This window comes from Myxine glutinosa, chromosome 13 (genome assembly GCF_964187855.1).
Source record: "Myxine glutinosa chromosome 13, kmMyxGlut1.1, whole genome shotgun sequence".
NCBI classification, from domain to species: domain Eukaryota; kingdom Metazoa; phylum Chordata; class Myxini; order Myxiniformes; family Myxinidae; genus Myxine; species Myxine glutinosa.
In genome coordinates this window covers 29,350,024-29,377,112 of record NC_136273.1, presented here as the reverse complement: position 1 = coordinate 29,377,112, position 27,089 = coordinate 29,350,024, and the positions used below count along the sequence as shown (strand labels likewise).

General features: G+C 43.9%; 2 protein-coding genes across 14 annotated transcripts in view; one reads left to right on the top strand and one right to left on the bottom strand.

Annotated features, from left to right (window-relative positions):
- LOC137438770 (ferritin heavy chain-like) overlaps positions 1-27,089 on the bottom strand; it is a 91,609-nt gene that overhangs the window by 34,839 nt on the left and 29,681 nt on the right. The window lies entirely within an intron of this gene.
- Positions 1-27,089, top strand: part of LOC137438766 (rho GTPase-activating protein 1) — a 70,106-nt gene that overhangs the window by 19,814 nt on the left and 23,203 nt on the right. For all 13 annotated transcript variants that reach the window (XM_068134102.2, XM_078767220.1, XM_078767219.1 and 10 more), the window contains 7 exons: positions 4,419-4,547; positions 7,594-7,681; positions 20,404-20,535; positions 20,645-20,731; positions 25,835-25,933; positions 26,200-26,304; positions 26,488-26,558. In XM_068134102.2, coding sequence (XP_067990203.1) covers positions 4,419-4,547; positions 7,594-7,681; positions 20,404-20,535; positions 20,645-20,731; positions 25,835-25,933; positions 26,200-26,304; positions 26,488-26,558 — 711 coding nt within the window. The remainder of the gene's footprint in view (positions 1-4,418; positions 4,548-7,593; positions 7,682-20,403; positions 20,536-20,644; positions 20,732-25,834; positions 25,934-26,199; positions 26,305-26,487; positions 26,559-27,089) is intronic.

The following is a 27,089-nucleotide window of genomic DNA, read 5'->3' as shown; positions in this document are numbered from 1 at the left end:
TTAACGGTTTTGAATGGAGTGCTTGCTCGAATGCTCAAACCACTTGGCGATTTCTCCACAAGAAACTTGGTAAATGAACACACACCCAATGTTCTTTAGAGCCGACCATAAAACCACCTTTAGAGGCCATTTTTCCCCGCAAAGCGGGGGTTGGCCTTTTTCGGGAACCGTGGTTGTTGTTGTTTTTCGGTCCCCTATTTGAAGCAATGTTTTACGGCCGGATGCCCTTCCTGACGCCAACCCTTTTTGCCGCCTTTAACGACAAACAGGGAATTACCAGTGAACTGGTACTCCACAAGTAATTCATCGACAGGGGGGTTGACTCAGCCTGTCATCCTTCCGAGGTCCATAGATCTAGAGCCGACCATAGATCAACTATAATCTATATACCCAAAGGGGAATGACCCTTCCTGCCACTCCCATAGTGAGCGGGTGTACTGGTAAATTAAAATGTCGGTCGCTGGAGTCAGTTGTCGTAATGACATCATTGACGTAACGGACACAAAACTGCTGCTACTTTAATATGTGGAAGATGATATATTTTCACTTCCAGTAAGTTTGCAGTCACGAGGAAGGGATTACTGTTACGATTAGCTTTACTATAATATTAACGTTATATTTGGAAAATGATATTACCATTAAAAAACCGAGGCTAATTCCTTACTTTCTCGGTTATTAATATTAGTGCCGAACACCGATCATCATTGATCATGAACCATACACCGCTTCAATCCATTAACCTTTCATCCATTAACCTTCCATTCACAACATTGGAATTAAAGTATTATGGTTGTATTCACTATATTATTATTATTATTATTACCAAAACAATACTACTGAAACGATACACTACTGTATTAAGAAACCTGGGCTTAATTTGTCCAAAATAGTCCGAAGATGAGTCATAACCCCGAAGGCCTATACATACCGTTTTGTTGAAAGAGACGTAACGCCGATGCTTTCGATATTTGATGGTCATTTTAACAATCAGTTTGTTTGTGTTTCACACTGAATGAAAAACGTAAAGATAGAGCATAGCGATTGTGATATATGACAGGTTTGACGATATGTTCGGTATGAACGGCATATAAGTCAAAATGGCGGTGCGTGGAGAGTCAGCCACCGTACGCCGTAATGACATCAGACGTAATCACATCACCCTGTCATGTGACCAGATCCTCAGCTCTGATTGGTATACGTTTGAGGGGACATACATACATACATACATACATACATACATACATACAGACGGACAAACACTGTTCTAGACGGCTTTGCCCGATGGGCTATGCCGTAAAAATAGCGTTACATAATTTTTGAATGGCCCCATGTTGGAGTTAAGCAATCCGTATCTGTGTGATGAATCAGCCCAATATAACAGTGGCGGAGGCTGACATGGATGAGAAGTACCGAGTTATTTGTTCTAACGCACATTAAATGTGTGTTTCAAAATCGTGCTATTCATCTTTTAAGAATAATTTATATGTGTGTTTCCCAATTGGCCCGATACCGGATTTTGTCGCAGGGTGTGACAACAGTGCGGTCATTCTTGTTTTTACATGATCTAAGGCTTGTAGTGGAGCTGCCACACATACACACATCTCACACACGTGGACATGGATACGAACATATGCGACACAACACAAGACTGTTAGAGGAGAAAAACACAGCCACTGAGCTTGGGGGGGCTGCCGTCACTTCCTGGGGTACTCTGGGTACCAGCTACGTCACAACAATGGCGCCGCTTTTCTCACCTTTAAAAGCATGTACCATTTTAAAGTCTTTGGTACGATTCGGACCGTCGGCCAGGTTTGAACCACTGACCTCCCAGACTCTGAGTGGATGCTCCAACCATTACACCACCGAGACATCTCAGTACTTATCCACACCCAATTTAAAGTTGGCAACTTTCCCTGTTTCCCAACTTTCCCTACCTTCCCCAGAAGACCATTCCAGGGCTAACTTCTGCTCTAACTTCTGCTCTAACCTTCTGCTCTAACCATGGCTAACAAATGGTCTATTCTGGAGAAATGCTCTGCCTAACTTCTGCTCTAACCCTCCTCTCTTTCACTTTCCAACTACGCCCTGTGGACTGTGGTTCTGTCACTGTTCATCTCGGTAAAAACAAAACAAATAGTGCTTGTTTTTGTCCATACCCTTCATTATCTTGTACATCTTTTTTTTTCTTTTTTTTTTGTATACAGAGTCGAGGCTCGTGAAAGAGCTAACATATTATCAAACAAACAAATCAAACAAACAAGCAAACAAAGTATATAAAAAGGGGAGCGGTCGACAAGATGTGGAGAGAAGGGGAGGAAGCACACACACTCAACATTTGAGAGCAGGGACATCGGGAGATGTGTGGGAGGGAGAGGGCCTGGGGGGAGGCAGGATAGGTATAAAACGCAAGGACACCAAGGACTTCCAGGAAAGAAGACAAAAGTCACCTCAAAAAAGTGGATTTGGGGTGAAATTAGCGGGGGTAGAAAAGATCAAGGTTTTGGATTGGGGTTTTGGATCTGATTGATCTTTATCAGATCCCCTCATAATCACCTCCTTTATAATAAATAAAGTCCTGTCTCCTTCAGCTTCTCCTCATAGCTTAGTTTACCTAGGCCCGGGATTGATCTCGTTGGTCAACGCGAACCCTATCTAGCGCAATCATGTCCCTCCTCAGATGTGGTGACCAAAAGTGCACACTATTCTAGATGAGGCCTTACGAAAATCCTATACAGTGATAAAATCACCTCCTTTGACTTGTAATTTATCCCCCTTAGATTCCAGTCCCTTTATTTTATACCGAATAAATACCTTCTCCTTAATATTACCCCTTACCTCCCTGATCAACCACCCTGGCCTGGTCTACAATTTTGGTAGAAATCAATCTTCATATTTTTTGAACCTGTTTTGGATATCTTTACCTGCGATGTTGCAGGTCTAGAAGACCTCCACATGGTTGTAGTTGTTGTGGTTCTTGAAGGGGGACAATTTTTGAAATGTGTACCCATTAGTCGGACAGCTGCCGGACCCAACCCACATTTGTTGCAAGACTCCACCCACCCGCTTGAACATAAATCAGAACACAAACCTGCAGTTTAGCAGTACTTTGCCTCTGAGTTTGGAAAATTCTCCGTCTCATCCCGAGTGCGCATGCGCACAGCACGGTAAAAAATAAATACTTTAGTCCGTCTGTCTGGCATTCAAACAAAATTGAAAATCATTCCAAACAGGAAACTTAGTGTTTTTAGGGACGTGAAAAGGACACAAACAGGCACAAAAAACCAATTCAACGTATTAAATAAGGTGGTGTATAAGAGTGGCGGTAAACTTTCGATTCGATTGTTTGTTTTTCTCTACAATCATTAATTGTTTTTTATTTATTTAAATTGAATGATGTATTTCAACACTAAGGAACACAACTTGCCTTATTTGCACTTCCAGAAACCTTCAGCATAGTAGTACTTGAACAAAATTTTACGCCATATCGACCAATCAAATTTGCTGCGATCCAGATAAACATGGCAAACATGGCGGCGAGCTTCGTCCAAAAGGCCTGTTTGGTTAGTTTGGTGCATCTTTTTCTCAAAGATCGTGCGTTTCTCCGAGGAGAGTTGGCAGAAGGTTCAGCTCTGGCCTGTTCCATTTGACCTGTCGGCTTCGTATGGTTACCATTGCACCTGTTCTTCAAAGTTCACAAAAAAGCTAATTTTGATAGTGCTCAGAAACGCAAAGCAATAGTTGAAAAGGCCTTCCCATGTCCTTTTTCTCAACACTGCGTGGGGGTAAGGTGTTCTGTGAACTTTCTAGTTTGTCGTAATATGGTCTCCAAAAGTAAGTAAGAGTAAGAATTTAAAAATTATTAAAGAATGGCTTGTTTGTAACTGGTGTGTTTACCTGTACTTACTTCTCCATCACAAACTTCCTTTTGAACTGCATTATGGGTATCATACATTCCAACAAGTTGATGTGTACATCAGACATTGTCTATTCGGCTGATACTTTGCAGGTTTGTCTGTGGACCTTTTCTCTAAAAACGTGGGTTTTCCATTGTGAAGATCTGTCTCGATAAATAGGCTACCTTGGCCACCTGACCGGAAATGGTTCATTATGATGACGAGTTTCACTTGTCGACGTATGCATGCATACAAGAGAAGCGAATACCACCAACAACAAATGAGCCACTTAAATGTCCTCCTCCAAAGTTTCGGCCATTAATGTACAGGCCCGCTTACTTTGAACGTGAGAAGTCTCACCAGGCAGATGTGGGTCGTGCAAACACTTAACTTTTTTTGCCCTCTCTCTCTCTAGGCACCATCTTTCACAGATTTATAAACAGGCATGAAGTGCATTTTATCAGTCAAGTGCTTTGTTAACAATTTAACATTATGCTTTCACTGTCTCATTCACGTGCCTCCTAGAGTTGGCAAAAGAAGAAGAGGAGGGGTTGGCAGCCCCAGCTCCAGTACCCATTGCTGGATCCCAAGTCTCTCTTCACGTCAGCGATCCATTCTATGATGTTGCAAGGCACGGTATTGTGGAAGTTGCAGGTTTGTTGTTGCGTGACCATCATGGCTGTAAACCTCCGAAACCCGCTGTCAACCCCCCCCCCCCCCCCCCTCACCAACTCCCCTGCAGGTACATGCTTATCATTGCCCTTTGAGGAATACTACTAGCCATTGTTGAAATGTTTTATGGATCCATAAAATTATACAACTAGAACGACACACGGTAGAGTGCATACCTCTGCCAGGCGGAACAGTTTACATGTTGTATCTCACTTATGGGCCGGATCTGCATCCTGACCTGAACCCAAATCTAATCGGTTTGTTCTTGTCACCTACCCAACTCATCCAACAAGTTTCAACCCAATCGATCCACAACTTTTTGAAATAGTGTTACGGCCCGGGTTTTGAGGTGCACTACGAGGGGGAGCCTCGGTTCCTCCCCGGCTACTGGACCTGAGGCTACCGAGCGCGGATAACTCCAACCTGGCGGGTTGTTAATCAACCACGAATGCCAATTATTCTACCAGATCTCCCAGGGTCCTCTGTCTAATTACCGATTACCTGGAGATAACGTGGTATTTTAAGCGGGTTTCGTGCCCTCGGTGTGCACCGATTTTAATCGGATGCAGCCGAGCGTAACTGCCGGTGCACACTGGATATAGACTGGAGCCAATCTCTGGGAACTGAAACTTCTTGGCTCATCACTAGTACAGGCTATGAAGGAAAATTACATGCACAGACAGATTATAAGACCAAATGTATGGGGTTTATCTACAAGAGAGGGGTGAGGAAAGTATGTGTGCATTCAAAGCAATGGATTTTATTGTATGTACAGCAGGGAAGGACATAAGGTATGCAGTAGGGAGTATTTGTGTAGGTGCGGCATTATACAGGAGCAAAAGGACACGGTGCAGAGTTAACTGGTCTAATTATCCCACTTAGTACAATCTTACCAACAGAACATTGGTGCCAATTCAGAATCACACACACACAGAGAGGGAGAGAGGGAGAGAGAGAGAGAGAGAGAGAGAGAGAGAGAGAGAGAGAGAGAGAGAGAGAGAGACAGACAGACAGACAGACAGACAGACAGACAGACAGACAGAGACAGACAGACAGAGAGACAGGGACAGGGAGACGGACGGACGGACTGAGTTTAAGAGACGGCGTATGGTCCTCAGTCGTGTTTGAACTTCGCCACAGGTCGGAGCTCCTCCCTTAACATGGGCCAGATGTATTTTGCTGTGCATTAGTGGCACGAACATGCACTAGGAACCCAAATGGTATGGTATGGCAGGCAGGCAGAGGGTCATGGCTGTCTGTAGGAAGCTATGGGGAAGCTAGTACACCTTCCCGGCGCTTTCCGTCAGCAGGGTTTGAAGATGGTGGTACAAGGTGGGTCAGCCCCAGCACCTCCATCGCACAGTGCAGCCGTTGCTGACAGTTTTGAACTGCGGGTTTGAAATGCGGAGATGTTTGGGAGGTTGAATGATAGCAGTTAGTGGTGGTCAATGCGGTTGCCTATAATGGTGGTGACCATTGGGAATTGGCGCTGGGATTCAAATGGGTTTTTGGCGTGATATGCAAATGAGCTCTATTTGCACCGCTTTGCTCTGTTGTTTTCCCTTTTTTGTGAATTGAGGAGGATAGCGCCCAGGCCAGAAGGATGAAGAGAGGAAATCCCTAGCTAATCCCACACAATGCATTGCCCCTTGAAAGCCACCACACAGAAGGTAGGCCTATCTGAACATATAATAAGGAAATAACTAACTTGGGAACCTGTATGTTGTATGTCATTGCCTTGGGAATGACGGTTTCGCAGAACTGTCACAATATCATGCTATATATCGTTTCTGGCCCTATCTTTCAGTGGTGAAGAATCACTTTAAAATTGATCATATTCACATCTTCACCAACATCTAATCGAATCGTTCTTGTCACACACCCAAGCTGTCCACCAAGTTTCGTCCAAATCTGTCCAGCATTTTGAGATATCCTGCTCTTATAAACTGGTCCTGATGGTTATCGCCGTATCGGTACTCTCATCCTTAAATTTTGGTGCACCTGTACTGGCTGCTCCTCCTTCATTGTGGAAGGTGGCTGATGTCATCCCAATAAACAAGAAGGATAGCTGACTAGAGCGATCTCTTTGGGATGATGCTGTTGGCATTCAGTCGTGCAGCCTTTGGCGGATACAGGAATCGCTTCTTTCTTGTCCCACGCGAGCCTGGCAATTCTCTGGTGTCTCATATTTAGTACTTGCACCTCTTCCCTCTCGGTGCTTTATCTTGCCCTAATCCAAACAGGTTCCACATGCGCTATCAGCAACCTATACATTGTTGCCATTCCCAAATCTAGGCTTGTTGCTTACATCCACTCTTTTGTTTCCCTTTTCTCTTCTGTGTGGAATTGTCTCCCCAAGTCGATATCGCCTCTTCTTCTTTTTCTTTTGGATGCAGGTGTAGGAAGCATAATTTGCTGAGAGCACAGCTGTCACTGATTAGAGCAGGAATTTTGGAATTTGTTCAGGCTGTCAGCAATAGCTGACTTGCTCAAGAAGAACATCGAGGGATCTTTAATATCCACCAACTAATGCTGGCAGACGGGACGTCCAGTTTAACATTCGTCCGAGGGAAGCCACACGCATTGATTAATTTCCATGCCTGCGAAACACCAGTATGACAGTTTATAGCCAGGTCGAGATTCAAACCCAGGTTAGACAGCTCGGACGCGAGTGGGCGTATATTCAGGCCATCCTTCGAGATGATGACTCGCTTCCATTCACCCTGCACTCCCTTACGGTCCACCTGTGGCTTTCTCAATACGTTTGTCATAGTTGTCTTGCTTGTCGTGTACATTTTGTATCTACCTGCCTATTTTACTCTTGTCCCGTGTCCACCTGCTGTCATATACCCAAATTTTAGTGCATTGAATATTTCATCCTAAATCATCCAGCTTGGTAATTAGCTTCGCAGTTTTACTTCTTTTTTTTTTTTTTTTTTTTTTTTTTTTGTATACAAGATCGAGGTTGATATATTTGTATATATCAAGATTTTGTATACAACTTTAAGAAAGTAACTTTTTGTTTCAGGGGATGATAATTACGGACGCAAACTTATCATCTTCAGCTGCTGCAAGATGCCTCCAACGCATGTCCTGGACCACCACAAGCTTCTGCTGTAGGTTGCTACACCGGTTTGAATGCCGAATAGCTCACTGAAACGTTTATCCATATTTTCACAACCGGAAAATCAGCAGCTCGGTGCTGGAAATAAATAGATGTTTGTAATCCACGTTGGTGATGATGTGGCCTTGTCAGTTATAACTTGCGATGGGCTTTTCAGTACCAAAATCATATCAAGATGTTTGGGTGAATAACGATTCAGGGTCAAAATTGTCTTCTTGATTAGGGAAAGAATGACACGAGTGATCGGCCACTGATTCTAAGTCTGAGCATGTCATTTTTAGTTTATTATGGATTCACAACTGTACCGACACATACACACCTACACATTACAGGTGAGCTGAACATGAACATGCCAAACATAATTCAGCCCAACATTAAATATCCCTGTTCTTCATCATCCCACCACCATGTTTCCGAGTGCCTCGATGGACAAAAGGACCACCGAGGCACTCGGAAACATGGTGGTGGGATGATGAAGTTGGAAAGAGGATTGACGAGAAGAGGAAGAAGTTCAAGGAGTGGCAGAAGGCGAAGAGTACGGGAGCAGAAACAGCAGAGCATGAAAGTTATAAGGCAGCCAGGAAGGCTGCAAAGAAAGAGGTAGCAAAGGCGCAGGAGGCATGTAGGAAAATGTTCGGAGAACGCTTGGATTCGGAAGAGGGTCAGAGAGCGGTATTCAGGATTGCAAAGCACATAGCGAAAGAGAGGTGTGATGTGATGGGGGTGAGTTGCTTGAAGGATGAAGTGGGACAAATCGTTGTCGACCCAGATGGAATTAAAGGAAGATGGAAAAGATATATGGAAATGCTGTTGAATACAGAGAATGAATGGGATGGCAACATAGAGAGTAACCCAGTTTTAGGACCGGCAGAGAAGATAACTGAGAAGGAAGTTGAGGAAGCGATAAGAGCAATGAAGAGTGGAAAAGCGGGAGGGCCGACGGGAGTTGTGGGAGATATGTTGAAGGCAGCAGGAAGTTGGGGTGTGAAGAGAATGACAGAGATCTGTAATCTGGTGGTGAAAGAAGGCCGCATTCCAGTGGATTGGGAACTGAGTACCCTCGTCCCTCTATACAAGGGGAAAGGTGACCCTCTGGAGTGTGGCTCGTACCGAGCGATAAAGTTATTGGAGCATGGAATGAAGGTATTGGAAAGGGTGTTGGAGAGGAGGATAAGGAAGAAAGTGAAGATCGACGAAATGCAGTTTGGATTTATGCCAGGAAGAGGAACGACAGACGCGCTTTTCATTGTGAGGCAGTTGCAGGAGAAGTACATGGAGAAGAGGAAGAAGTTGTTTTTTGAGTTTGTTGATCTGGAGAAAGCATTCGATAGGGTTCCACACAAAGTATTGACATGGGCATTGAGGAAGTTAGGAGTGGAGGAATGGTTGATCAGAGTAGTGATAGCAATGTACAAAAGAGCGCGCACAGCTGTAAGGACGAAGGACGGGAACAGTGGTGAGTTTGAGGTGAAGGTGGGAGTGCATCACGGGTCAGTACAGTGGAACCTCGACTTACGAGTGCCCCAACTTACGAGTTTTTCGAGATACGAGCCGTCACTCTGGCAGTTTATTGCTTTGAGATGCGAGCCGAGATCCGAGTTACGAGCTTTCGCCACCCGGTCACGTGGTTATCTTGCCGTGCACGTACAGTATCTCTGTCGTAGTATAGCGCTGCATTTTAGATTTCGCATTTCGGTTATTTTGAGTTTACGCCGCCAGGTGGGCTCCGGTCACGTGGTTATCTTGCCGTGCACGTACAGTATCTCTGTCGTATAGCGCTAATGATATATAACGCCGCCGATAATGATATGATAATTTATGATAATCTATGCAGCACGACGTGGTCCTCACGTCACACAAGGCGCCTTTGCCGGCGCAAAACGGCTCTCTCAGAGTCAAACTCGGTATCGTTTTGAGCGCACGGTTCAGACCTTCAAGAAGTTTATTTTGTAAAAATCGAGCCACGCGTTCAAAAGATATGACCGGTTTTGTTCGCCGGCACGTCGGCGCTCGAATCGAATCGAGTTAAAACGAACACTGCCGTTGTCGGGTCCGTCTGAGACAACCACCGGGCCTAGAACGCTGGGACCGGTCTCGTTGGATAGGCCTGGATCAGATCTCGAAACGCTGGAAGCTGCACCTCTCTGTGATAATCTTGTGGACCATGACAAGAGATCGTGCGACACGTGGTTATCATGCCGTGCAAGTACAGTATCTCTGCCGTCAACTTGTTCAGAGTGCCGGCGATAGCTCGCCTTCTCTTTGTGGAAAACACGGTGAGATCCTTAACATCCAACAACTAATGGGACGCAAACGGGGCGCCCAGTTTAGCGGTACACCCATTGATGAATCACCCTGCCTGTGATTCACCCATGACAGGTTATAGCTGGGTCGGGATTCAAACCCAGGCTGGACAGTTTAGACTTTAGAGTCAAGTGTGCGTACCTCCAGTCCAGGCCATCCTGCCAACTTGTATGCTGTATACAGGTGAAATATAAAGCGCGAGATATTTTTATATATACTGTATATTTAAAAAAAAATTGGTGTGGTTTTTGGCGGGCTGGAACGGATTAATAGCATTTCAATGCATTTCAATGGGGAAATTTGATTTGAGATACGAGCAATTTGACTTACGAGCTCGGTCACGGAACGGATTAAACTCGTAAGTCAAGGTTCCACTGTACTAAGTCCACTACTATTTGTAGCTGTGATGGAGGTGCTGGCTCAGAACGTAAAGGAGGGTTTGCCGTGGGAGTTGTTGTATGCAGATGATCTGGTGTTGATTGCGGAAAGTATGGATGGACTGAAGGAAAAGACGAACAAGTGGAAGGAATGTATGGAGACAAAAGGTCTGAAGGTGAATATCGGAAAGACGAAGGTGATGGCAAGTGGTAAAGCATGTGGTGAGGTGGAAAGAACTGGGAAGTGGCCGTGTGCTGTGTGCAGGAAGGGTGTCGGAGTGAACTCCATTCAATGTACAATGTGCGCTGAGTGGGTTCATCAAAAATGTAGTGGTCTGAGAGGGTCATTTACCAGTGTGGCAGCTACATTCAAATGTAAGGTGTGCACAGAGGGAGCTGCAGATGGAGGAAATGTTGAGTAGGATCTTGGAGACGGCGTGAAGCTGGAAGGTGTGAAAACATTTTGCTACCTCGGAGACATGCTGAATGGAGAAGGTGGATCAGACTCGGCAACGGTTGCTCGAGTGAGATGTGCATGGAAGAAGTTTCGGGAACTGAGTGCCGTGCTGATGAGGAGGAGAGTGTCGCTGAAGCTGAAGGGAAAGGTGTATGCTGCATGTGTGAGAAGTGTTATGATTTATGGGAGCGAGACATGGGTAATGAACGTAGAGCAGCAACGAAGGCTGGAAAGGGTGGAAATGCGAATGGTTCGATGGATGTGCGGAGTATCGTTGAGAGAATGAATGAATGAATGATCGTTTTAAGGCCATTTTCCCTGCTAGAGCGGGGGTTGGCCTTGCGGGTCCCATGGCAATCATGGTTCCCTGTTTGAGGCAATGTTTTTATGGCCGGATGCCCTTCCTGACGCCTCGATCGTTGAGAGAGAGGAAGACAAATGATGAATTGCGAAAGATGATGGGAATATTGCATGTGATTGATGCTGTGAAGAGGAACAGGTTGAGATGGTTTGGTCATGTGTTGAGGAAGGATGAAAGTGACTGGTTGAGAAGAGTGATGGAAATGAATGTAGAAGGAAGTAGAAGACGGGGAAGACCGAGAAAGATTGGCTAAAGATGGTGGAAGAAGAAATGCGGGCAAGGGGGTTAACAAGGAGAGATGCAGAAAATAGGGCAAAATGGAGAAGATTGTCATGGGGACCGCAAGGCTAACCCCCGCTCTGGCAGGGAAAATGGCCTTTTAAAATGCATGTTGTTGTTGTTGTTGAAACGGACATTGTCTGCTTCGAACAATTCAAACCGTTTATTGCCATCCAGATCCATAACGTGCGTTATTCTCCTCTTGATTATATTATCTTCTTCCTCTTCTTCTTAAACTTTGGTTATTTGCATCTACAAGAACAGGTCAATGAGAATTAAGCCGCCATACAAAGGGCGGTGGGTTTAAAGATACTAATGACTGACCATGCTCATATGTTCCGAAGACTTGCTACTTTTTTAATGTTTTTTATTGTTATTTTTTTACAGGTTCGTAAAAAAAAATTGGGCTGATGAATCTGCCACTTCATGGTAGTTGCAGACTCATTAGCGATGAACATTATGATTAGCCCGTCTGCTGCGTAGTGGAAGACGGGGTTTTGCAATCACTTCTATGTGTGTGTATGTCCGGGCCGTTATTTATTTACCATTTGAGCTTTTGTCATCAAACATTCAACAAATAGTGGGGCGGCTTAGCCCAAATATTCAAAAGAATTGTGCATTTTGTGATACAAGCACCAAATTTGGCACAAATGTACATTAATATGTTGCGAACATTTTCAGATATTGGGCCACTTGAAATTCCGTAATTTTTTTTTTCAAATTTTTTCAAATTTCGTAATTTCAAATTTTTCGGGTGACACCGTCACAATTTCGGTCTTCGAGGCCGGCCGATAGGCAAAGTGTGACCGGAAGGGACGAGGTTCTCCTGACCACGTGGCCCTCGATCTGGGAAGCGAGAGGCGTTCCATTAGTGGACGCGCCCCTCACGCCCGACTTTTGGGCGGCCCCGGCAGGCCGTTTGTTTTGACGTTCCGTGACAGGCCCCGCACCCCCACCTCCGGGCCGACCGGAAGCTTGTGCTGAGTACATCATACCTGAACAACTCAGTGAGGCAGAACACAGCAGTGCACACCAGGGTGACCCCTTCAGTGCATAAACCAATTAACCTGTCCACTGCAGGGCATATAGAAATGAAGTTATTTTCTGCATATAATAATAATATAAGTTCAGTTCTATATAACAATTTCTGTTATCACCACTACCACTACAACTACCACTACTACAAGCTTTGTCTGGAATTTTGTGGACTAACAGACAAACAGACATACAGACAAGCTGGGATCAAAACATTACCTCCTTCCACCATTGAGTGTAGAGGTAAACATCATGGAAATTATATCATGCCCTAGATTTAATTCATGCTTACCCGTGTATTTGCTTCACTGGTTCACAAGGTCTTTTGCATACATGTAATTCAGACTCTCGTCTTCATTGCTGACCACACAATGTTCGCAACATATTAATGTACATTTGTGCCAAATTTGGTGCTTGTATCACAAAATGCACAATTCTTTTGAATATTTGGGCTAAGCCGCCCCACTATATCGGCCGGCCTCGAAGACTGAAATTGTGACGGTGTCACCCGAAAAATTTAAAATTACGAAATTTGAAAAAATTTGAAAAAAAAAATTACGGAATTTCAAGTGGCCCAATATCTGAAAATGTTCGCAACATATTAATGTACATTTGTGCCAAATTTGGTGCTTGTATCACAAAATGCACAACAGGTTTGCTATGCTGCTACACTAAAAGGTTTATTAAGAGAATATTCAGAGGACAAATTAATAATGACGTCAAAAGGTCAAGGTTGCATAAAATCGCCGATTGTCATCCAATTGACCTGAAATTTAAAGAATTTGCATATTGGGTCACTTAATTGGTTCACCAATCAAAAGCTACAAGCAAATTGGGTTTATTTTAGATCAAGAGGTCAAAGCTCAAGGCTGCATAAAATCGTCTAATTTCATTTTGTTTTGGTGTTTTTGTCATGTTTAGCATACGAAATAAGAAGAAGAAGATGTCTTAATACAAAGCGGACAGGCTTTGCATTTTCAGATGTTTCTAGTTTTTCAAAATTGTTTTTGTAATAGAGGAATTGATAATTCTGCAGTGGGTTGGTATTTATTTTGAGAGTTTTGATTATCTCAGAGCATATATATATATATATATATATATATATATATATACAGTGGAACCTTGACTTACGAGTGCACCAACTTACGAGTTTTCCGAGATACGAGCCGTCGCTCGGGCGGTTTATTGCTTTGAGATGCGAGCCGAGATATGAGTTACGAGCTTACGCCACCCGCCACCAGGTGGGTTCCGGTCACGTGGTTATCTTGCCGTGCAAGTATCTCTGCCGTATATCGCTGCTGTTTTGTTTTCGCATTTTGGTTATTTTGGAGCTTACGCCACCCGCCACCAGGTGGGTTCCGGTCACGTGGTTATCTTGCCGTGCAAGCATCTCTGCCGTATATCGCTGCTATTTTGTTTTCGCATTTTGGTTATTTTGGAGCTTACGCCACCCGCCACCAGGTGGGTTCCGGTCACGTGGTTATCTTGCCGTGCAAGTATCTCTGCCGTATATCGCTGCTGTTTTGCTTTCGCATTTTGGTTATTTTGGAGCTTACGCCACCCGCCACCAGGTGGGTTCCGGTCACGTGGTTATCTTGCCGTGCAAGTATCTCTGCCGTATATCGCTGCTGTTTTGTTTTCGCATTTTGGTTATTTTGGAGCTTACGCCACCCGCCACCAGGTGGGTTCCGGTCACGTGGTTATCTTGCCGTGCAAGTATCTCTGCCGTATATCGCTGCTGTTTTGTTTTCGCATTTTGGTTATTTTGGAAAATTTCTTAGTTTTAACCATGGGTCCTAAGAAATTGAGTGCCAAGGGCAGTGCTGAGAAGAAGAAGAGGATGATGTGCTTGGCTATAAAACACGCAATCGTCGAACAACATGAGCGAGGTGTGCGTGTTGTCGACTTGGCGAGGCAGTACGATCGTAGTACTTCTACGATATGTACGATTTTGAAGCAGAAGGGGTCGATAAAGGCTATAACGCCAGCCAAGGGCGTTACGATTATTTCAAAGCTCCGGACCTCTATCCATGAAGAGATGGAGAAGTTGTTGTTTGTGTGGTTGACGGAGAAGCAGCTCGCAGGAGATACCGTGACCGAGAGCATCATCTGTGAGAAGGCCCGAGACATTTACGGGGATTTGGTGCAGCAGACGGCGGGAACATCAACGGACGAGGCATCGGAAGAGTCATTCAAAGCCAGTCGGGGATGGTTTGATAATTTTAAGAAGAGGACCGGCATTCACTCCGTCGTCAGGCATGGTGAGGCAGCAAGCTCGGATGTGAAGGCAGCTGAAGATTTTATTATAACTTTTGCCAAACTGATAGAAGCTGAAGGATACATCCCCCAGCAAATCTTCAACTGTGACGAGACAGGGCTCTTCTGGAAAAAGATGCCGAGGAGGACGTATATAACGGCAGAGGAGAAGAGCATGCCAGGCCACAAACCCATGAAGGATAGGTTAACCCTTGCACTGTGCGCGAATGCGAGTGGTGACTGCAAGATTAAGCCGCTACTCGTATATCACTCTGAAAACCCCAGAGCCTTTAAGTCTCATAGGATACTTAATGAAAAACTGCAGGTTATGTGGAGAGCAAACACAAAGGCGTGGGTCACCAGGCAGTTCTTTGTGGAGTGGGTAAACCTGGTCATTGGTCCTGCCATCAAGAAGTACCTTTTGGAAAATAACCTACCCCTGCAAGCCCTTCTCGTCCTTGACAATGCTCCCGCACACCCACCAAACCTCGAAGACGACACCCTTGAAGAATTTAAGTTCATTAAGGTCCTCTACCTTCCAGCCAACACCACCCCTATCCTGCAGCCCATGGACCAGCAGGTGATTTCAAATTTCAAAAAGCTCTTCACCAAGCACCTGTTCCGGCGCTGCTTTGAGGTTACGGAGAGCACAAACCTCACCCTTCGAGAGTTCTGGAAGGATCACTACAATATCGTGACCTGCCTCAGAATTATCGACATGGCCTGGCAGGGTGTTACAAGGAGCACCTTAAACTCTGCATGGAAGAAGCTGTGGCCTGAGGTTGTGTCCGAAAGGGACTTTGAAGGATTCGAACCTGAAGTGTTAGTGGTGGAGGAGATTGTGTCCCTCGGAAAGTCCATGGGCCTGCAAGTGAATGAAGAAGACGTTAACGACCTCGTCGAGAAGCACAACGAGGAACTGACAACGGAGGAATTAAAGAAGCTACAGCAGCAGCAGAAGACGGAGGTTTTGCAGGAAATTAACGCGGAGGAGCCAGAGGCGGAGGTGGTTATCGCTACAAGTGAGATTAAGGAAATGTTGGGAATGTGGGAGAAAATTTCAGAGTTTATTGAAAAGAAACACCCTGAAAAAGTTGCAACAGGTCGTGAGTTGGCGCTGTGTAACGACACTTGCCTCACTCATTTTCGAAACATTTTGAAAGGGAGGAAGAAACAAACCTCGTTGGACAGGTTTTTCTTGAAACGCCCTGCAAGTGAAAGCGAGGAAAGTGTGGCGAAAAAGGCAAAAGTTATCTCCTCTACCTCCGCCAGCATCTTCGTCTGATCTTCAAAGTAAATACACTTAATAAAACCAGTTTATTTCTTTACATTCTCTTTTATTATGTACAGTATATACGAGGTCGTGCTTGTTTATACATTATTTGTTATTTATAAAGTACATTTTTCTTATTTAAAAACACGTAACAAAAAAAATTGGTGTGGTTTTTTGGGGGCTGGAACGGATTAATAGCATTTCAATGCATTTTAATGGGGAAATTTGATTTGAGAAATGAGCAAATTGAGTTACGAGCTCGGTCACAGAACGAATTAAACTCGTAAGTCAAGGTTCCACTGTATGTATATATATATGTATATATATATGTATGTATATATATATATATGTATGTATGTATGTATATATATATATATATATATATATATATATATATATATATATATATATATATATATATATATATATATATATATATATATATATATATATATATATATATATATATATATATATATATATATATATCAGGGTGGTGCTGAAAATAATTTAAAAAAAATATTTACTGGGACATGGCTTTATGTTGTTCCTTTTGTTCCAAAATGAAAAGACACCAAATATGAAAGCAATCTGATTTTATTTAGGGGTGCCACATCAGCCTTCAAACTAAAGGTGTCTACAAAACTTTTCTATATATGGATCGAAAGCAAAACCAGAAGTTTGTTTTATGAAAATCCACCCTCCACTCACTTTCTTTGTATTCTAGCAAACACAAGTTACAATAGCTGCACAAATAGCACTATATTGCTATGAAAACTCAAATTCAATGATAACAATCCAAATGTTCAGTTCATAAAATGAAGAGACACCATATCACATAATATTTAAAAACCCAAATATAATGAGAAATGTAACTCCTATTTCTGGGCCTGTTTCACCACTGTTGCCTTCTTGGCATCGGGGTACATCTTCCTGTGAGCAGCAACAACTTGGAGCAGAGCTTGCTTTTGCTCTTCATCCTTTGTAAGGAGCTTATTGTAGTCTTGTATCAATGCGACACCCCTTTATGCCCTGTCGTTCACCACGACTAAGCTACTGGCGGCTTTCTTTGCTTCCTGAAAGCTGGTTTCTTGCTCCCATGAACCAGGATCCTTATCCATCCAATCAGTTGGGGTCCCTAGGATGCTGAAGAAATGCTTGGTGTGTTTTGTTTTGAGGCCAGCGATTGACAGGGCGGTTCCTCGTTTGATAGCTGGTCTCTTTGGAGAGGGGTTTTCACCGTCATTTTTCAATGCTTCAATCATATTGATCTTGCTTTCTTTGTCAATTCTGGTGTCAAAGAATGCAAATGCCACTAGTACTGGGCTCATGTACCACGTGTGGCGGCCAAGTGCCTTCAAGGCTGCCTGAGCCATCTTCTGATTGATTTGTTCAAACTTTTCCAACTTCTTGAAGAGGTTAATGTCATTCAGGGGAGCCTCAATAGCTTGTGGAGCCCGAAACCAAGCCTGTACATACACAAGGCAGACAAAAATGTTGAAGGCTCGGAGTTCTCTCGCCTCTCGAAGTGTCAAGTGGAACTCTGACCGAAACATGAACACCTGTAGTGAATATAGTGCTGTTGCCATCCATCTGGCTCTGTGCATTGCTCCTGGAGCCATGATCCGGATTCCACGAAGTGGGATTCCTCCCATGTAGATGACAGTCAGTTCTCGGAGTTCACGATAATCATCTCGTGGCTGCTGATCTTTCAAACACACAAGAGCAAATTCCAGAGCTTCATCCATCATGTCATTGTTCTGTGCAAACTCAGCTGCCGTATCAGGATCTGTGAATCCATTTTTTGGTTGGTGATGGGCAATGGACGGCCACTCCGCCTGAAACCACTTAAAAAGCTGGATGTCAGGGCCTGATGAAGGACCGAAAAGAGTGGTGAAAACATCTCCCAGAATGATTTCGTGCGCATGATGGCGGCAAGCCAAATGAATTAGTTCAGTCTGTAGCTTCTTTTCAATGAGGACAGCAGCCCCTCCACGAACACCTGAATTGCTGGCCGTTGTGTCAAAAGACAAAGCCTTCACCTTGCCCACAAGGTTCCAGCTCTTCAGTGTGTCCACTACAGCGGTTGCCATAGCTTCTCCTCCCCCGTCAGGTAACTTGGGAACATTCAACAGCTGCTCCATTCCATGGTACTGGTTGGACACAAGGATTGGAAGACGATCCACCTTCACATGCACAAAATCTCCAGTGACATCGGGAAGAAGCTTTCCATCCCAATGGACCACTAAAGGACCCTGCACATTATGATGAAATGCTTCTTTTATTTCGTCCATGGTTTTGCATCGATGCATCATGCGATTCCGCCGCACTGTCCATCGGTTCAGTGCCAGCTCTGCAGGATCCCATCCTACTGCTCTACAAATGGATGCCAAGTTGTGGACAGCCATTCGGTCACTTGTTTTCGTACGATCCAAAGAAGCTGCGACTTCAGGAGTGACAATGTTGATAGCCTTCTTTTCTTGGGACGAGATATCCCACCATCAGATGATGAAGAACCAGCCTGTGCCGTGGTCTCAGAGTCAGAGTCTGAGTCTGTGACTTCCATAGCAGTAGCACCCTTCATGACCATTTCCTGTCTCTTATTTTCCTTCTCTGCCTTAGTCTTCTCCTTTTCTTCCCTTTCTTTCTTTCGCTTCGTTTTTGCTTCCAACACAGTGTCTACAGATCCCATTGAAGCCTTCCTCTCTGAGAATTGATCGTGAAGAAACTTCCTGTCCTCGGGGTTGGTGATTATGGCCTCCGAATCTGCATGCCTAAGATCAAACGTCTTCTCCAAGGAGGCCTTGAAGGATGCTTCCTTTTTCTCTTGGGTCGCACCACCCCGCTTTGCACCTTTTTGGAGGCTCCTCCATTCTTCATATAGCCTCTCCAAACGATGGATGCAGTGCTGCTTCGTCGTTGTAGGTAGGTGAGCTTTTTCCCAGAACTTCACAACCTCTTCAATGGTGAGGGTTGCACTCTCCCGGGCAGTGCGATTCTCCTTCTTCAGGTGATGGAAAAACAGGACAAGAGATTGATGCACAGTCGGGAGCTTGGCACCTTTGATGGCATCTCCAGAAGTGGACCCAATGAGATACACATTATCCTGAGCCCGAGTTTTCAATGAAACACTGGTACTAGCACATGCCATATCTGCAAAATATGCAAGAATGTGGGTAAAATCCTGTTAATTCTTACTCCACAGGGTCACTCTCTACAAAAGAGCCACAGTCAATAAGTTAGGCCTACATATTACACACTAAAAAAGCGTACCCCTGACCCCGGGAACCTGTACAAAACATGCATGAAAATTGCCCAGATAGTGATCATAGGAAGTCTCAAAACTGTATGTATAATATATTGTATATAACTATATATATAATGTATAATGTGTATTTATGTATATTTATTATTTAATGTATATTTTATGTATAAATTTAATGTATATTTAATTATAATGTATATATATTGTATAACTATATATTTATTTATTATATTTAAATTTTAATATATTATATTTATTTTTAATATATTATTTAATGTATTATATTTGTCTATATTTGTATAATTGTCTATCATATAATTGTATATATAATGTATAATATGATATATATAATTATTATTTAATGTATATTTACTATATATTTATTTTTAATATTATATTTAATGTAAATATATAATTATGTATTTATTTTGTGTATATACAGCCCAAAAAATGGGAATTCCTATTTTTGCATGGGGGAAAATTCATCACTGATGTGGCACCCCTAAATATTATTGGATTCCATTCAAATTTGGTGTGGTTTCCTTTGACACCAAAAGGAACAAAAATAGACCATGTCCCGGAGAAAATCTGCATTTTGATTTTTTGAAGCCCACCCTAATATATATATATATAAATAAAACCACAATAAGGATGAAAGTTTCCAGTTTAGTCACTTTGTATACAACAACAACAACAACGTGCATTTTAAGGCCATTTTCCCTGCTAGAGCGGGGGTTAGCCTTGCGGTCCCTATGACAATCTTCTCCATTTTGCCCTATTTTCTGCATCTCCCGTTGTTAACCCCCTTGCCCGCATTTCTTCTTCCACCACCTTTAGCCAAGTCTTTCTCGGTCTTCCCCGTCCTCTACTTCCTTCTACATTCATTTCCATCTTTTACTTTGTATACATTCATCATCTACATTCATATACTTTGTATACAATTATTTATTTATTTTTGTCACTTGTGTTCACATGGCTATGTATCATTTATGTTTGTCCTTCTGTGTGATAAAACTGCTAGAGCGATGTGTGTCTCTGATTGCATGGGTGTTCAACATTTTCTCACCGCCCTGCCACCCAAATCCCTGTTTTTTATTAACCACACAGGTACTTGCAATATACTCTAGATCAGTATGTGGAGAGTGACTACACACTGGTATACTTCCACTATGGCCTGACGAGCAAAAACAAGCCTGCATTTTCTTGGGTACTCAATGCCTACAGAGAGTTTGACCGGAAGTGAGTTGTTGTTATGCATTTCCAGTTAAAGGGCCACCTGTGTTCCCCACTATTATTCAGCGATACCTTTGGTGTTATTTGTTGCTTTGTGCCATATTTCGTCCCACAGGTACAAAAAGAACTTGAAGGCCTTGTACGTTGTGCATCCGACAAACTTTATTCGCGTGCTCTGGATGTTCTTCAAACCCTTCATCAGGTGAAGTGTCTTCATTCTGCAACTTAATTTTACTTTCAGTTGTATGATGTTTCATCAATATTTATTTTCACTGTAAGAAAATGTTTAATATAAATTTTTGGGTTTTTTAATTTTAATAGCAATATGTGGCCTTCTCCGTCAGATCAGCTCAAAGCGGATTTGCACGAAATACAAAAATTTCGTTAAAAGTTTCCCTCGTGTTCTCTTTTTTTATGCAACACACGTAAAATAGGAAATGCACGTTTATCTTGAAAATGGAGGAACTTTAACGTCTTGAAGTCGAATATTTCATACATCCGGAATATTAAATAATAATCAAGCTTCCCAGTCTGCCCCATGAAATGACAGCACATTTCCTCCGGCATTCCCAAAAGGAATGTATGTATTATATATACAGAGTGTTTCAAAATGACCAGTGCAATAGAAACTAAACGCAAAAAAAACAGAAGTCTTTCAGAGAAAAGTATTTATTGTCAAATACTGTACTTTTTTTTTTTTTTTTTTTACTGTACAACGAAAACATATCAGAGGTAACAGAAAATTTGATTTTGAACAATTGAACAATTGCAGCAGATTTATAGAAATTGCTGAAAGTGTGACACGTTCGTTATGTAGTTAGACGCGTCCACACGTGTTTTGAAACACACGCTGCAGTTCTTGGGCCTGGACGAAAGAGCAAATGGATGTGTTGCATGTGAGGAGCCCGATCCACAATACATTGCTTTAAAGAGAAATTCCAACCGCATGACCATTCCTTGCAGAACTGTCTCCGGAGACCCCACATCATGAGCGATCGTCTCCGTGACTGGTAGTGGTCCTGGTCGGGGATGAGCCCATAGGGCCTCATCGTTTCCGTTGTTAGCCAAGACTTGTGGGATATCGAGAGCTTGATAAAGGATGGTATCTCGCAGCAGCCATCTTTTTCGACAATTTTCAGGTTATAGAGAGACAAAAAAAGAGCTTCGAGGCGCACTACTCTGCAGATGATGGTCCTAGTTTGCGAGAGCAAAGAAATCTCTTCACACACACACAGACTCGGGAGTCCGTCATTTTTCACTTCTCCAAATCAACTTGCATGATAACATCATCCAGATGCGGTTGAACAACCCGAAATTCCGCACGTCCAACAGGTGCACGGCAGCTAGGAATCGAAGCTGTGTGGCCGGCATTGGGGTTCAGGAGGGAGAGAGAAAGCGGGTTTTAAAAACAGTTCGGCCGGTGGTGTTATAGAGGGACGTTAAGGAGAGGAAGAGCACAAACCAAAGCAGTTTCATGTGTCCAAGTCCCCAATATGCAAACGTCATCCCATCTTCGTCAATCTGCGTCATCATTGTTATTGGAGCATGGAATGAAGGTATTGGAAAGGGTGTTGGAGAGGAGGATAAGGAAGAAGGTGAAGATCGACGAAATGCAGTTTGGATTTATGCCAGGAAGAGGAATGACAGACACGCTCTTTATTGTGAGGCAGTTGCAGGAGAAGTACATGGAGAAGAGGAAGAAGTTGTTTCTTGGGTTTGTTGATCTGGAGAAAGCATTCGATAGGGTTCCACGCGAAGTATTGACATGGGCATTGAGGAAGTTAGTAGTGGAGGATTGGTTGATCAGAGTAGTGATGGCAATGTACAAAAGAGCGCGCACAGCTGTAAGGACGAAGGACGGGAACAGTGGTGAGTTTGAGGTGAAGGTGGGAGTGCATCAGGGGTCGGTACTAAGTCCACTACTATTTGTAGCTGTGATGGAGGTGTTTGTTTTTTTTTTGTTGTTTTTTTGTATACTTAATCGAGGCTCGTGAAAGAGCTAACATTTATTTCACAAACAAATCAACCAGACAAACAAAATATACAAAAAGAGGGAGCGGAAGACAAGATGGGGAGAGAAGGGGAAGCACACAACCACAACATTTGAGAGCAGGGAGAAGTGTGGGAGGGAGAGGGCTTGGAGGCAGGAGGCGTGGGAAGGGGGGGGGGGGGGGTGGGAGAAGTATAAAACACAAGGGGACCGAAATTAGCGGGGGTAGAAAAGATCAAGGTTTTGGATGGGGGAGGATAAGAGATGGTGGTGAACAGCTGTTTTAAAGACCTGGAGGGTGGAGTGGGATTGAAGAGAGTGAGGGAGTTTGTTCCAGAGGCGGGAGAAAAGAGGAATGAAGGAGTGAAGGTGAGCAGAAAGTCTTGATTTTGGCAGTTTAACCATAAGAGGGTTGCAGGCAGATCTTGTGCGACCTGTAGGAATATTTGGGGGACAGAGCACAGAGAGGGCTGGGGGGGCAAGGCCAGAGAGGAGTCGGTAGAAGACGGAAAGACCACCAACCTGCCTGCGGTGAGTGAGTGAAAGGCCCTTGGAGTTAGCTTCATCGCGGGAGATTCCAATGATTCTGAACGCTTTGGTTTCAACAGCGTGAAGACGGGCTAGGTGTGAGGCAGGAGCACCAGACCAGAGGGGAGAGCAGTATTCCATAGAGCTGTGGATGAAAGCCTTGTATGTGGTGAGGAGCTCAGGTGTGCCAAGGAAGGACTTCGCACGGCGGAGGATGCCCAGTCGGCGACTGGCTTTGGAGGCCAGATTTGAAATGTGGTTTTCCCAGGAAAGATCATGGCAAATAGTGAGACCCAAAAGCTTGAGTGACAGAACTTCTTGGAGAGGATTATTCAGAAAGTGGATGGGAGGGTTTTCCAGTCAGTCTTTTCGGAGAGACATCGTAAGAGTGTGAGATTTATCAGGATTGAAACATGTTCCATTTGTTTGCCCAGTCTGTGATTTTGTCCAGGTCTGCAGAGAGTGAGGAGGCTGCAGACTACCGATCTGAGGGATGAGGAATGGAGCGACAGAGAGTAGAGTCGTCAGCAAAGAGATAGAGAGGATTTTCAAGAGAGTCAGGGAGATCATTGATGAAGACCAGAAAAAGCACAGGGCCCAGAACACTACCTTGGGGAACTCCAGCCTGAACAGGAAGAGGAGATGAGAGAAACCCATTCAGGGCCACACGTTGACTACGACCAGAGAGGAAGTCCGCCAGCCATGCGTGGAGATTTCCATGGATACCAAAGGAGGAGAGTTTGGTGAGCAGAGCAGGGTGCCAGACCGTATCGAAGGCATGTGAAATGTCAAGGGAGACGGCTCTAATTTCCTGTTTGGCGTTGAGGACCTCCATCCATTGTTGAGAAAGCAGAAGCAGCATGTCCAGAGTAGAGTGACCAGGTCTGAAACCAAATTGATGATCAGAGATCAAGCCATTGGAGAAGAGGAAAGATTTCATATCTGAAGCAATGATGGATTCCATGACTTTGCTGATAATTGGGAGAAGGCTGATTGGTCTGTAGTTGCTGGGATCTGTTTTTGCACCTTTTTTGTGCAAAGCGGTGATGTTGGCTGATTTCCAAGCAGATGGCAGATGACCTTGAGCAAAAGAGAGGGTGAAGAGAACAGAAAGAGGGAGTGAAAGAGCGGAAGCACATGATTTTAGGACCCGTGGGCTGATGCCGTCAGGACCAGTTGCAGAATCAGAGTCGAGGGTTGACAGAAACTTTTCCACCTTGTCAGGAGGAAAGGACACAGAGTCCAGGAGCAGCTGGGTACGACTGGGTACGGTGCTGGCTCAGAACGTAAAGGAGGGTTTACCGTGGGAGTTGTTGTATGCAGATGATCTGGTGTTGATTGCGGAAAGTATGGATGGACTGAAGGAAAAGATGAACAAGTGGAAGGAATGTATGGAGACAAAAGGTCTGAAGGTGAATATAGGAAAGACGAAGGTGATGGCAAGTGGTAAAGCATGTGGTGAGGTGGAAAGAACTGGGAAGTGGCCATGTGCTGTGTGCAGGAAGGGTGTCGGAATGAACTCCATTCAATGTACAATGTGCGCTGAGTGGGTTCATCAAAAATGTAGTGGTCTGAGAGGGTCATTAACCAGTGTGGCAGCTACATTCAAATGTAAGGTGTGCACAGAGGGAGCTGCAGATGGAGGAAATGTTGAGTTGGATCTTGGAGACGGTGTGAAGCTGGAAGGTGTGAAAACATTTTGCTACCTCGGAGACTTGCTGAATGGAGAAGGTGGATCAGACTCGGCAACGGTTGCTAGAGTGAGATGTGCATGGAAGAAGTTTCGGGAACTGAGTGGCATGCTGATGAGGAGGGGAGTGTCATTGAAGCTGAAGGGAAAGGTGTATGCTGCATGTGTGAGAAGTGTTATAGAAGTGTTATATTATGATTTATGGGAGCGAGACATGGGTAATGAACGTAGAGCAGCAACGAAGGTTGGAAAGGGTGGAAATGCGAATGGTTCGGTGGATGTGCGGAGTATCGTTGAGAGAGAGGAAGACAAATGATGAATTGCGAAAGATGATGGGAATAGAGCCTGTGATTGATGCTGTGAAGAGGAACAGGTTGAGATGGTTTGGTCATGTGTTGAGGAAGGATGAAAGTGACTGGTTGAGAAGAGTGATGGAAATGAATGTAGAAGGAAGTAGAGGACGGGGAAGACCGAGAAAGACTTGGCTAAAGATGGTGGAAGAAGAAATGCGGGCAAGGGGGTTAACAAGGAGAGATGCAGAAAATAGGGAAAAATGGAGAAGATTGTCATGGGGACCGCAAGGCTAACCCCCGTTCTAGCAGGGAAAATGGCCTTAAAATGCAAGTTGTTGTTGTTGTATCCCATCTGCGTCAAACACATGCCATTCCGAACGTTTAACGGTGAATGTGGAGACAGCGTCAAACGAGGAAGTAACTGCCGCAATGGCCGCTGGAATAGTTGATCGGTGGAATAGTGTATAGATGTGTTGATTTGTATGTTGGCTATTTGTTTAAAAAAGTGGACAGGTAAACTTCGAGTTGTGCCATACTAGAAACATTCCTCGGCTAATCGTAACACTTCCGGAGCTCTGCAAAAAACAAGGGCCTCTAATTATTTGTTATTATCATTATTGATGTCGTTATTATTCACGCAGCGGTCCACCGATGTGTTGTTATTTAATTCCACTGTACAGTGGAATGATGCCAAATCTCCTTTGACAAATCTCTAGCAAAGAAGGTTGGGTTTCATTTTTACAAACATTCCATGGCTTACAAATGGCTTTGGCTCATTTAATCTCGTCTGTATTCTTTTTCTAGTCACAAGTTTGGAAAGAAGGTGATGTACGTAAACTACTTGAGTGAACTGCATAAACATCTCGACTATGAACAACTGGTCATTCCAGACCAGGTGAACAGGTGAAGGGCAAATTTGCAAGAAAATTAATATTTTCCTGCACTTCTTTCTTCTGCATGCTCTCCATCTTGTTCGATGTTTCGGCCTCAACCTGACTCCGTCCTGACGTCAGCCTTTATCTCGGCCACTTTCTCGCCATTATTCTCCTTGTCGTTTGGGGGTTTTGTTTGATCAGTTGTGATCACTTATCTTCCACTATCCCCTCAATCTCATGTATTGCTCCTTGGTGATTTCATATCCTTACATTGCTTGTTTTATGTTCCGTCAGCCATGATGCTGACTTGCTTGCCAAGCTGAAAGACACCTCCTCGACTGTACTTCCTCCTTCAACACCAACATCCCCTTCAAATCAATTTGGTGTACCTCTTGACAGGTAACAGGTTTAGAAACTTCATGTAGTCTGCTTTACATTTGTAATATATGACCAATTTGCTTTGGTATATGACCAAGTTTATCTGCCCACTATTTTTATTTTAAAAAACCCTTCAATTTCATGGTGTTTAATGCTGGTTGAGGGAAGTTGCATGATACTTGGGATTTGTTTGTGGTAATGTAGGTTGGCAGAGAGCAGTGGTGAGCAGATCCCTCTGGTTATTCGGGAAGCTGTCGCATACATTACTGCAAATGGTGAGTTGCACGGGAGTGGTTTGCTGCAGGGGCGGTCTGTGCGTGGGCAGTCTGCTGCGGGGGCGTATTTGCACATGATGTCATTGGGTGTGTGTGTCGTTGGTGTGTGTGTCGTTGGTGTGTCGTTCGCTGCTATCTCCATTTGTGGGTTTCAGGAGTTGGAACGGAGTCCCCCCAGGACCTAAAGTATCCATCTCAGCTTTGGCAAGGGATCACGGTTCATGGACTAAGCTGTTCAACTTTTTCAGAGTTTTGTTCGAAGGGCTCCTTTCAGGATCGTCGCCAAACCCTGTATTGTCTCCAGTTGTAGTTCATTTGGGGTAATATTCCCGGGGATGGTTTTTAAAATCTCAGTGAGGTTCTCCTTCATCATCCCTGTTGCTCCAATTATCACTGGTGCACTTTCGATGATCTTCAGCTTCCAAGATCTCTTGACCTCATTTTTGAGGTCCTGGTATTTGGTAATTTTCTTGATTTCTGCGTTGTTTAGGCCAAAATCACTGTGTACTGATATCTCAATCATCAATGCTG